The sequence below is a fragment of the Gopherus evgoodei genome, chromosome 3, assembly GCF_007399415.2.
Source record: "Gopherus evgoodei ecotype Sinaloan lineage chromosome 3, rGopEvg1_v1.p, whole genome shotgun sequence".
Classification (NCBI taxonomy): Eukaryota; Metazoa; Chordata; order Testudines; family Testudinidae; genus Gopherus; species Gopherus evgoodei.
Genome location: NC_044324.1, coordinates 219,087,604 through 219,100,463, shown reverse-complemented (window position 1 = coordinate 219,100,463; position 12,860 = coordinate 219,087,604). Strand labels below are relative to the sequence as shown.

Here is a 12,860-nt window from a genome sequence, read left to right as displayed (position 1 = left end):
CCCTAGACCCGCTAAATTGACCCCCAGTGCATTAATTGCCGCAGACATGCCCTGGGACTCAAAAGCTGGATTCTGTTCCCAACTGTTGCTGTGTAACCCTGCGGGCAAGTCACTTCACTGCTCTGTAAAACGGGTGAGAACTTTCCTACCTCTGCACAGTGTTCTGAGACCTTCAGATGGAAGCTGTTAGAGTCAAGCCAGCTCATGTCAAATGCAGCACACTTGACTCTAAAAATTGGCTTTTTAAAACTTCTCGGCCTCACCCTTTCCCTTAACGAAGACAATGCTTTGGGACATCTGTGAAGACTTTGTTTGTAGATTAACTGTATACTACGCTACCTTCTCATGCAAGATTTTAATATGCAACAGTAGGCTGCAGGACTGAAGTATGATTGGAGCGCCGCATGTTAACACACAGATGCTTCTGTTCTCTTCCCCCAGTTTGATTCTCTCTACAGTTAACACTAGCATACTTGAATGAATATCACTTCTTTTGAACTGTTACATACAATGCAACACTCAAAGTGACCAATGTGCTTTGTAGCTTTTGTTGGGGCAATCTGGAGGTGAGTTGAGGAAAAAAAGGAGTTTGACTTTTCTTTGCCTCAAGAAGCCAATCTCCTGTTTGTTTGTTCCTTACTAATGAGGAAAGAGGTGTATTTCAATGATCAGACTAAATTCCATGTATTATTCAAATCTTTCTGTGGAGAATGTTTGGGAACATGAATTCGCTGCTTCTGCTCAGTTTTTATTCCAACCTGTCACTAAACAGCAAAGCAGAGCTACACCGTAGTAGACTCCTCATCCTTGAACAAATCACTCCTGCAGCATACCACCACCAGCCAAAAACATTTTGTGAAGTTCATATGACTAAGATTTTAGCCTAGGCCTGCATCTGCCTCCCTCTTCAGCAACAGAAACTACCAAACACACATTGCCCTACTGCTCTGCTCTCCACTAGCTTCCTATGGCGTGCAAGACTTTGGACCTAGCTAAAATTACCTGAGGAATCCTATCTGATCATGACTATCCACAAGCAGCTCTGTTTTGATGGACCCACAGCCCTGTCAACCACATAAGGGAGATGTTACAGAGCTTTCAACAGCTGCCTTAGACAAAACTCAGCCCCTGGAAACATTAGAGCACCCACACAAAGCTTCTTTCAGTTGTTTAACTTTCCATCAATTAAAAATCCGCGAGGAGGAAATGTGAAAGTGCTGCTTCGCCACTGCACTGAGCACAGTATTAAAAAAACTAACCAGATTGCAGCCTAAAATTCTCATTTTTTAGTATAGGACTTGCTACTCTAACTTGGTAACAAATGGTGCCATCTCTTCTGATTTCAGGACTTTTCACAGGCCAAGACACACACACTATTTTCTGTAAAGAGCGAATACATATACTTTTTTTTTTTAGTTTTAGAATGTTGCTGACTTACCTCCAATAATACTGTACAGTACACACACAAAACTGGATTGGTCTAATCAGTAACTGATGCACATTATCCCACTTTCTGCCAAAGCTGATTTTTAAATGAGAAAACTAATTAAGGAAGGCTGCAACAATACATGTGAACATGACAAAATAAGCAGTGTGAGAGAAAGCCATGGCTCAACTTTACACAAACCAGTATCACACTGAATTTGTATTTTATTATGCACCTCATCTTTTTCATATCTACCCTTAGAGCTTCAACTGTTAGAACAAAAAAACATTCACAGCTGTGATTCTCAGGCCCAGTAGGAGGAAGCAGTGCTATTTTCCATCACTAAGTTTTAATATGTGGTATAAAACATGATGGTGGAATGTTTAAACTTGTCTGCTTTTTTATAAACAGCAAGAAATCAAAATATAAGCAGTGTAACTGTAAACTTTCTGTTGGTGCTTTTGGGGCTTTATGAAAAGTAAAACACTCTGCCTAAACTCCTTTTTTAACCCTGTGCCTTCTCCATATCTATCCAAGATCTTTTCTGTTACCTTCAAAAAACACTTGATGCTCTTTGCGCTGTAAAATTTAAATTGTCCATAAATGTTATTTTTGGTAAGTTGCCTGAGAACCACAGCTTAAAGTTATTCGATGTCTTCAGGTCTCACAGGATGAGGTAATGGTATAATTGATTTCTTCTCTGAATCTCTGGAAAGCGCTTTCCTCATATCTGTTGACAAACACAAATGTTACTACTACAAGACAGACAACATTAAACAAGCCCATGTTAAAGTGAATGTTGTAGATAATAATAAAAAAGCTCATCTTTTATGAGAAAAATTCCAGTATTATAAGACTGCTACAAATAAAATGCAATTAGATGCAAAAATATTAGCTTTAATGCAATATTAAAGTCAAAATAGCAAACACTTGATGTAAGCTCGCTCCAAGAATGTGAGCTGCCACCTCCTATGTACTTTATGGTATACTTTAATAAAATCATTACCTATAGTTACATGTAACAAAGCAGGAACAAAAACAACCTGAAAAGCAGCCAAGTAAATCTTCAAGGAGCAAACAAAGAGAAAATTCAAACAGCGAGTGTTTGATATCTTAAGTAGAGTGATGCATCAATGTCGTTTTTTTTGTTTTGTTTTTTAATAGAGAAGAAAATCCAGGGCTCTACTGCCTGAGGAACCAACGAGCATACGTCATTAACAGATGCATTCAGACAGGAATATTCCAAAGCATGCGTTTATCATTGCCTGACTTTAAACATTCACAATTTTAAGATCAGGGTGTCTCAGAAAAGCAAGGCTTCAGAGGGTTACCAGCATCTTCTATCCAGAGGCCAAACAAAACATGAATGGCTGGCTTAGCCCCCCACCAACAGAACTAGTAAAAAGCCCTGCCCTCTCCATTCCCAGCTGGAAAGGAGCTGGTTCCCAGGTTCAGGGATTTCATATCAGCCCCTGGATGCTGGGTGTTTGAAAGTTGGGAGTCTCAGGTGCTCTCCTGTCCCAATTTCTTTTGGGTCCTCTTCCCCTGTGAACTGCTATTCCTTACATCTGTTGCTGAGTACAGCTTTTGCCAGCAGCAGCAGAGTGAAATAAACATGAGTTCTGGTCAGCTTCAGCAGCTGCCCATAGGGTTCTGAATAGTAACAGTAAAAAGGACAAGGAACATGTCAATGTCACTCTTCAGCTGCTTGGAAAAGCTATAAGTGGCACCAGCAGTGCTCAGGCAGCATGTGTCTATAGTCTCAGGAAGACAGCACTGTATCCATTTACATTTGGAAGGTTATCTACACCACAAGCTCATGTTCTGCAGAAACTGAAGACTAAGGACTCATCCAGGGAAAGCGTTCTACTTGTCATTGATGATTAAGTGGATGACTTTTTCATCAATGACCCCTGCAGAAATACTCAACCAATTTTGCTGCTGTTTATAAAATAAATTCACTTTTGGGATGAAGCAAAGTGTTAATAATTTCAGCCCAAGATGAATTTGCTAGATAAAGTTCTGTGCATATGAAAAGAGAGATTAGAACAGTAACTGCATTTTAACCATCGTTATAAAAGGCATTTCTTGTACTTGTGTAATGGCAAAATAACTTGTTTAAACCACCGAAACGATCTATCAGAATAAAGGAGTGAGTATAAATTAATAAGGACATTCAAAACAAAAGTATCCTGTTGATACAATAAATACCACAAAGTATAACTCGCTGAAAAATCAAATTGTATAATTGAAGTGTAATTTCAAGTAAGATTTGTTTTTTAAAGAACTATCCAAAAGTATATATTTGTGTACTTAATAAGAAACTGAGTTAGCTTTATTTTTAAAAAAGTAAAGAAAACAACACTGGAGCTTTCCACGTATGTGGTGATTTGCTCTTACGGAACCAAGTACTTACCATAAGCATCTTCGTCAGGCTCCCCATTGCTAGCTGAGTAGTACTCTAGTACTGTCCTGTAGACACTGTAGCCCAGCTGCTTGTACATATTTACTGCAACCTGATTCGACACTCTTACAAAGAGATCCACAAAAAATCCACCCTTTCTTTGTAAAGGGGAAAAAAAACAAATGAGGAAGAGCAAAAGAATACACTTCATAACATAATGAACCTACTGCCGATAATCAGAGAGAAGAGAAACAAATTCTTCCAAAGATTCTGCATAGAATACACCCTATTCAATGACGACAAAAGGTGCATTATTTATTTATATTACAGGCAGAGGTATTTTTCTGGGGTACAACTGAGGAGTCTAGCCACATGAACAATCTCAGGCTTTCATACAATCTCTGCAGAGTGGAGTTGTGTACAAGTGACCAAAGAAACACTGGGTGAGTTCTGATATATTTTGCACTCCAGAAGGAGAGAGGGAGCAGATTTTTTTCCCATCCATTTAAAGAACTACATGAATAACTTTCCCCGCTAACTTAATCTCTCAAACAAGAAAGAGGAGAGCCCTGTACACTAGAAATGAGCCTCAGTCACACATCTTATTATTTTCTGTATTTCTATTGCTGACCGCAGCTCTGCAAAAAAAATGTGGCTTTACCTTTCCCCTTGTATTATGTACATTTATCCTACCTTAGACAGTGCTTATTTGATCTATTGCTAAGCTGTGTCCTCATCATTTTGCAGAGATTATCTGCTCATAAAAAAAGTCTCCAGTGTTGTAAGATCACATCAGCTGGGAACAATCTCATTCCCAATACACAAAAAAAACCAAAAAACCTGTGAGCACTAAACTCAGCAGCCTCACAGATTTACTCTCTCTCTACTTCTCTCATACAGTCAGCTCTTTGAGGCAGGGGCAGTTCCTACCCTGTTTGCACACTGTACACAGTGTTGTGGGCACTACCGGAAAAAGAGTTGACTCTTTGTGAAGGGAATCCTCTCTCTGCCCAAGACAAGCAATTTTTACAGGGTGCGCCTGCTGGACCCGGAGTTTCTTCCCTCTCATCCCCACAAATTGGCTTTCACAACAGCTAAGAAACATCTTAAAATTTGCCAGCTATCATTTAAACCTTGCTCTCTGTAACCACTGGGAATTATAATCAGAACATCACATGTTCAGTGGGCAAGCAAGGTCAGTTTTCTGGGACACAAGTTAATTAGAATTTGTACCTGGTGCTCACCTTTCTGAAATTTCCTCCAGTAGCTCCATCAACTTAGCAGCCAAACCCAGCCGGCGGAACTCGGGCGCAACAGAGAGAGCAGTGACATGCCCGTGCCACTCCTCCCTGGCCACGGAGCCTTCAGCTTTACCCATTACTGCAAATGGAAGGAGCACTTAACAAGCTAGCATGCTGGAATTAATGTACGCCATCCCCAGAGGGACATCCCCGCAAAGGAAACCCACAGATGTATTTGAAACAGCTTTCCAAGTCAAAATGTTTTAGTGATTCTGTAAAGGCTGCAGTAGTAGTGTTTCAGAATGATGGAATGAAACAGTTAATTATATTTAACTGCACAAGCCTCATTTAGAAGGTACAGGGTACAGTCAACATAAAAAAAATCCCATTTCCATTGGAAAATTGCATACTTCTGAGTGTTACTAGTAACCCTAATCGCCGAGGCCCTGATCCTGCACACTGACTGTGGGCAGAGCTCCTCACAAGATCAGGTCTTTACTTAATGTGATTGACAGCACTTTGTGCCTGACCAGCTTCACTTTTCGAAGGGTCATTTGGGCTTCCTGTCTCATGCAGTACCATAATGACATCACTCACTCACTGCTAGGTAAGGAACTGGATGTATGTATACAGGAAAAGGGAGGGGAAGAAGAGGCAGGCCTGAGTATGTTAGGTAGTCTTGCTTTCAGACCCTCCCACAACCCTCTTATAAATAAAGCAGGGGAGCAGAAAATTTGTTTTAAGGAACGAACAAAAAAACCCCTTTCTATTAGGAGGGAGCTCTGAGAAAGCTGAATGTGCTGAAATTAGTTAATTAAAACAAAATAAATCCAGTTGACTGTGTCCTGTTAAAGGCAAGAGTGTGAACAAAAGGATAACATTTCCCCTTACATGTGAGCAGAAGGATGGTAGGCCAAGTCCCAGTGACAAAGGCCCTGATATTGCAAAGACTGACACAAATGTGACATTAAGCACGTGTCTTGCTAGAACTCAACATTTGTCCTGCTTCACCACCACACAAGGATCACCACCACCAACAGGAGTGCATAATTTATGTAATGCCCTTCAACATTTGTGAGGTGGCATTAGCAGTAAATGCTCCAGTTTGGTGTGAATATTAAAAAACAGGAAGTGAACTGAAATCTGATTTATAGCCCCAAAGTATTAAAATGCAATAGAATCTTAAATGGTTAAAAATTATAAGCTTTGTCACACCAAGTGTACAATATTCCACTTACTGTAACCCATTAGCTCTCCACCTGGTGCTTCTGCAACAATAAAATACTCTGGCCAGTGAGCCAGATACTGCAGGTAAAAGGGTATCCCATACTACAGAGTTCTTGTTAAGAAGTATACAGCTAATTGACAATACTACTTTCTTAAGTACACAATGCTGGACTGAATATGGGTTGCCACAGAATAGCACTGAAACGACATGCACTGAACAGCATGTGCTGTCTGTTGAGAGTCTTAGCTCCACCATTTATACCTTCCTTTTAACAGTATACTGGATGGCCAGCTTTCTACTCAGATAAAGCAGATTCTTATGTCTGGGTTTCCCCCCAGGATTTTAAGAAATGAGTAGAGAGAAGCCAGCAAATATGCTATGTGAGAGCAACATAAAACAAAATGTTTTTAAATACAGTATTATGTTGGAAGGAATTAAAGGTTACAGTGGCTTGCAGGGAAATGTAAGGCCCTGAGGAATCTGTACAAATTATTGTAAGTTAATTTACCCAATTTTGATAAACTTAGTAAAGACTATATTATGGTTGTGGGTACATTAGATGCGTGTAGTAATAAGAACTACAATAATGGGAAGAAACAAAGCTGCTATCAACATTGTATGTACAGTACAATGAAAAGCTTAATAAGGATACAGTCTCTGTAAGTGGATCCAAATTACTGTAAAAAATAAAAAGATTAAACTTTAAAATGGTTTACAAAGTATATTTCTAGTTGGATATTAATCAGGTTACTGCCAAACAACACACTTCCAAGAGACAACACAATCCCCCCCGCCCCACAAAAAAAGACAATCGATCACTGGTGATGATGTTCAATACTGAATGAGTTCATGTAAGTGTGAAAGCAACAACTTTAAGCTATGTTTACGCTGCTGTCAGACATGTGATTTCAAGCTCATGTAAGCATAGCCACACTAGCTTTAATCTGGCAGCACAAGCTATACAAACCTGCCCAGAAACTTGGGTATGTATTGGCATTCCTAGCCCACACCGGAGTCCTAACTGCCATGCCGTTCCTGCTCTACCTAGATTAATGTTAGCAGTGGTATGCCCATGAGCTGTAATCACACATGCAACTACAGTGTAGACATGGCTGTAGAGGGAGCATCCAGTTCGAACTCCAAATATTCAAAATTCACCATCTGATGGTACCACAATGTCTTGGGACCCTGATCCTGCATCCTGATCCAAACTGCAGACCTTTATACCTGTACAGAGTTGCCTTGAGTTGAAAGGGACTATTGTTCAAGTGGCCCATTGTGCTCGCATGGGGATCCAATATCAGGATTGTGGCCTTAAACTTTATTTTTGTTATCTGAACTAAAAAGGAATTGTTGAAAGGGATGGGGACTCATTAATTTCCACCATATTAATAGTTTTCTTACTGTATCATTTCCTCTTTTCTTGTTATTGTTATTTTCCCCACAGCCCTTAGTAGCTGGTTAGGGGACAGCTATAGTGCCAGTTTTCAAACTAAATCTTGGCATGTGATTGCCATCCTCTGTGGACTGTCCCTTCTTTTAAGGACAAAAGCAAGGAATACGTTATTTGTTCTAACAGTGTCTACAAGCATTACTTCTAGAACCAGCTCATAAAGGGATTTTTTAGTGGCTCATTCTCTGTTCTGCATCAATACTTCTCATTAGCCTTAGCTGTAAGCCCTTTTGAAAACAGGAGATATGGAGGATTATACTTTGGAAAGATTTAGAGATACTGTAGGGAATTTTATATGAAAAGTGCCAGAGATGCATTCTATGCCATTTTAGTTCCTAATTCTAACTTTTCTGCTCTTATTGTACACTCTGAACTCGTAAATGTCAGTGACAAGGATCAAAAATGTTGGACTTTCTTCCCTCTTTACCTTCATAATAGGCAGACAAGTTAACATCTAACCTCAGGAAGTTGTCCCACCACACTACAGGAATTTCCTTACTGGATCACACCTGAGGTCCATCTAACCTGGTTCTCCATTGCTGACAAAGGTCAGTATCAAATGCTCAAGATAAGAAACCCTCTAGTGAAAAATGATGGGATAACCTGTCCATACATAAAGTTCCTTCCTAGCTCCCATCAGTTCATGTTATGCCCAAAGCATAAGGGTTCATACCCTGTCTAGAAAAATGTTTAAAAGATGTTTATGTCATTGTCAATGTTTCCATTATCAATCTCTCTAATCAATGTCAACATCTAACCTTTTTTCAAATGCTATTATCCAATTGGCCTCAATATTTGTAGTTCAGGATGCCACGGGTAAATTATGGATTGCCTAAAATGTATTTCCTTTTAAATTTGTTTTTCACTTTCTCTGAATGTCCGCCTGCACTTTACTGTCAGCAAAGGTAAGATTTACCATCTCTATACATTTATTGGTTTTATATTATTATACTTCTATGATGCCCCCTTTTATTTATCTTTTCTCTAGACGGAAGAATTCCATTCTCTCATAGACTCATAGACTCTAGGACTGGAAGGGACCTCGAGAGGTCATCGAGTCCAGTCCCCTGCCCTCATGGCAGGACCAAATACTGTCTAGACCATCCCTGATAGACATTTATCTAACCTACTCTTAAATATCTCCAGCGATGGAGATTCCACAACTTCCCTAGGCAATCTATTCCAGTGTTTAACTACCCTGACAGTTAGGAACTTTTTCCTAATGTCCAACCTAAATCTCCCTTGCTGCAGTTTAAGTCCATTGCTTCTTGTTCTACCATTGGAGGCCAAGGTGAACAAGTTTTCTCCCTCCTGCTTGTATGAAAGTCTCTCCCCACCTATAATCTTTTTTGTTATCTCTTCCCAGACCTGTTTTATTTCTGCTACAACCTATCAGTGCTGGGCACGCCATCTCACATGCCAATCAGTCCAGCGCTGATCAGTGAGCACCCAGGCCCTGGTCCTAGGGCACTGCTAAGGAAGCAGATCAGAGCCTGAATCCCAGCGTGACTCGGGGCCAAGCCCTGCCATTCTGCAGTGTGGACGCAGCTCAAGCCGCGGACCCGAGTCAGCAGCTCTGTGGACAGGCCTGGCTGCGAGACCCAGCGCCGACAACTGCAAGCCAGGCTGACCACGCCGCGCGGGCACTCAGCCGGGGTCAGACCCAGCGAGCCCCGACAGCGGCCGGGAAACCCACCTCGGGCTGCCCCAGCAGCCCAGGGCGGCGGGGGCTCGGCAGGGGGCACGGGGAGGCCGCGGGCTCGGAACCGCCAGGGCGCTGCCCGGGTGAGGGGGAGCCGGGCCTGCGGCGGGTCAGCGAGCGCTCGGCCCGGGGAAGCAGCGCGCTGAGGGGTCCCGCAGGGCAGGGACCGAACCCCCCCGCGCGGGACTAGGCCGCTCCCGCCGGGAGCGGGGGGGGGGCGGGAGCCGCTCACATGTTGTTGAAACGGAAGAGGTCGTCGCAGGTGAAGGCCCGGAGCGAGGTCATGGTTGCGCCCAGGCGCCGACCCGGAACTGCTGCCTCTGACCCCACCCGGCTGGGATCACTTCCGTCCTGGCGGGGTTGCTAAGCAACGCCGTGAGGAGGCGGCCTTGGAGGCGAGCCCCAGACAAGCCTGCGCCCCATTGGCCGAGACAGACCCCCTCCCCCCCCAAATTTCAGAGCCTGGTGCCGCGGGCGGGGTTGGGCTCCCGGCTCTGCAAGCAGCGGGTGGCGCTGGCCAGAGCCGTGGACAGGGCGGGGTCACTGCCTGGAGCCTTGCGGAGGCGGGCACCCTGCCCCGCTGCGAGCCAGCCCAGCAGTGCGGCCCGGGAGCTCGCGCGGGCAGCCCTGGTACGGCGCCAGGAGGCCCGTCCCGTCCCCGCCCCTGGAGCGGGGAGAGGGCTGCGCCGCCGCGGGAGCGGGGTAGCTCGAGGCTGGGTGACCAGAGAAAGGAGCTCCAGGGCGTAGGTAACACCGTACTGGCTGGTTTCACTGAATGTTTTAGTGACTGAATTCAGGGGTTATGTCCGGAGTAATTATTTCCAAACTTGGCCTTAACTCGTGCCGTGTGCAAGGTTTTCTGTATCACTCAGATCCACCAAGGAATTTATAGCCCATAAGGCAGTGGTCCCCAACACGGTGCCCACGAGCGTCATGGCGCCCGTGGGGGCATCTTCATTCACCTGCATCCTGGCCCCCAGGAGAGCACCCGCCGAAATGCTGCCGAATTTCAGCGGCATGGCGGCGGTGATGCCTCTCAATGACGCCGCTTTCCGTTGACAAGTGACATCATCAAGAGACATCGCTCCTGAATTTCAGCAGGGAAGCCTCTCAATGACATCACTTGTCGACGGCGGGAGGCATTGCCGCCGAAATTTGGCAGCATTTTGGCAAATGCTCCGCCGCCACAGTGGTTCTTCGGCTGGCGCCCGCCAGCCAAAAAGGTTGGGGACCACTGCCATAAGGGCTGGATGGGATCTTGAGAAGTGAATAGTCTACCCACCTGCACAGAGGCAGGGCCAAGTAAACCTAGACTCTCCCTGACATGTGTTTGTCCAACCTGTTCTTAAAAACCTCCTGAGACAGCAATTCCATAAACAACTCCAGAAGTCTATTCCAAAGCTTAACTATGCTTATAGTCAAAAAGGTTTCCCTAATACCTAACTTGAGTTCCCTTGCTGCAGATTAAGCCCATTACTTTTTGTCCTACTTCCAGTAGACAGAGAACTGATCATAGCCCTCAATTTATTTGAAGACTGTTACTGGGTCCCACCCCCCTCATTCTTTTCTTCTCTGGACTAAACATGCATGCCCAGAAGCTATTTTTAAAAAACCTTTCTGGATAGGTCCGTTTTTCTAAACCTTTTATCATTTTTGTTGTTCTCTTCTGGACGCTCTCCAATTTGTCCACATCCTGCCAGAAGTGTGGTGCCCAGAACTGCACACACTACTCCATCTGAGGCCTCACCTGTGCTGAGTAGAGCAGAACAGTTATCTCCATTATCTCACATATGACACACCCATTAATACATCCCAGAATATTAGCCTTTTCTGCAACCGGATCACATTGCTTCAAACTGAATGAGTCAACAATCTTCCAAGGTGTTGAGCTTTATTCACACCTAGGCCCTGGTTACTTTTTCAACTCAGCAAGGAAAACCGATAGGGAGTGTGCATTCAAAAGTTATATAACTTCCAAATAATAAGTTGTTTAAAACCTTTCCCCAGTTTCTTAATATGTCATAGCATGCTCTTTTGTTCCTCCAACAAGAAGTGAGCAATTTATTTTTACTGTAATGTATCCTTTTCCAAACCTTTACTGTCGTCTGTTTCCTGGCATTATGAGAAGTGAGAAAAGTTTGCCCAGTGAAGAAAATAGTTAAAAACCATTATGTTCTAATTGCGTAAGTGTACAGAAGACTCATCTTGAGGTGGTTTATGCACGTGTCTCCCCCCTCCCGCTCACAGCTCCTTTTTTGCCTTCTTGCATTGCACATTTGAAGTTCTGAAGTTACTCAACAATTTTTCTCTTTTCCTCCCTCGCTCCCATATCATAGATGTCAGCTAAATAAGAAAGGTAGAACTTCCTGTGGAGCCAGTGTCACTCCTGACTTAGCAAGAAATGGTTGAGCAATAAAAAGGTAACCGCCTGTTTCACTAGATTTTTTTTTTTTTTTTTTTTTTTTAAGTCACAGCCTCAGACAGCAGGCTGGACTAGATTCTCAACCTTTTTCTTTCAGAGCCACCTCCCCCCCCCCACATGCTATAAAAACTCCACGGCCCACTTGTGCCACAACTGGTTTTCTGCATATAAAAGCCAGGGCTGGTGTTAGGGGGCAGCAAGCAGGGCAACTGCCTGGGGCCCCACGGGGCCCCTGTGAAGCTAAGTTGCTCAGGCTTTGATTTCAGCCCCAGGTGACAGAGCTCAGGGCCCTGGGCTTCAGCCCTATGCAGTGGGGCTTCGGCTTTCTGTCCTAGGCCACAGCAAGTCTAACACTGGCCCTGCTTAGAGGACCCCCTGAAACCTGCTCGTAGCCCCCCAGGGAGCTCCGAACCCCTGGTTGATAACCACTGGACTAGATGACCTCTCGAGGTCCCTTCCAGCCCTACATTTCTAGAATTTCATCATGGAGAATGACTGACTGGTTCTAGTCCATGGCACCAAGAATTTCAGGTATTACCTTCAATGTGCCTGGTCCTCAAAAGTCAGTGCAGGGCTAAGGCCTAACAAAATGTGCACTGAAATTTTATAAATAAGCACTGCTTCCAGTTTATGGAAGAAGACGCTGACTGGATGGGGGAATCTAACTTTAGGTTCCTTCATATTGCTGCTGCCATCTTGTACCATCCAACTCAATCATTTTCTTTCTTTGTCTTAATTATTCCTAATTTCAATAAAAATGAAAGGCTGCTTTCATTTAATGAAGTCATTCAGCTTCTCCTCACAACTATATTTTATACAGACTAGCAAATACTTCCTGAGCCTTCTCTTACAGCAAACCATGTAGGCTGGGCTACCCACTGATATACTATATGAGATTTGTATCATAAAATTCTACTGATGAACAAAAATTCAACACGTGGACTGTCTTCAAAATAATCACACAACACCAGTGGTTATAATACA

At 43.6% G+C, this 12,860-nt stretch overlaps 1 protein-coding gene across 1 annotated transcript; it reads right to left on the bottom strand.

Annotated features, from left to right (window-relative positions):
* Positions 1-1,611: 1,611 nt before the first annotated feature.
* NAA20 (N(alpha)-acetyltransferase 20, NatB catalytic subunit) lies at positions 1,612-9,774 on the bottom strand. Its single transcript, XM_030558120.1, has 6 exons — positions 9,687-9,774; positions 6,952-6,976; positions 6,310-6,400; positions 5,075-5,210; positions 3,843-3,988; positions 1,612-2,156 (listed from the first exon to the last, which is right to left on the bottom strand). The coding sequence occupies exons 1-6, from the start codon at positions 9,737-9,739 to the stop codon at positions 2,071-2,073; spliced, it is 537 nt and encodes a 178-aa protein (XP_030413980.1). The 5' UTR covers positions 9,740-9,774; the 3' UTR covers positions 1,612-2,070.
* Between the last annotated feature and the right edge of the window lie 3,086 nt (positions 9,775-12,860).

What these genes read in the sequence shown, in the direction of transcription:
- NAA20 (XM_030558120.1), bottom strand. Translation starts at nt 9,739, where the DNA reads ATGACCTCGCTCCGGGCCTTCACCTGCGACGACCTCTTCCGTTTCAAC. An exon ending in TGGATCCACTTACAGAGACT is followed by an intron (nt 6,401 to 6,951) that starts GTATCCTTATTA and finishes AGAACTCTGTAG; the next exon opens with TATGGGATACCCTTTTACCT. An exon ending in TGGAGAGCTAATGGGTTACA is followed by an intron (nt 5,211 to 6,309) that starts GTAAGTGGAATA and finishes TTCCATTTGCAG; the next exon opens with TAATGGGTAAAGCTGAAGGC.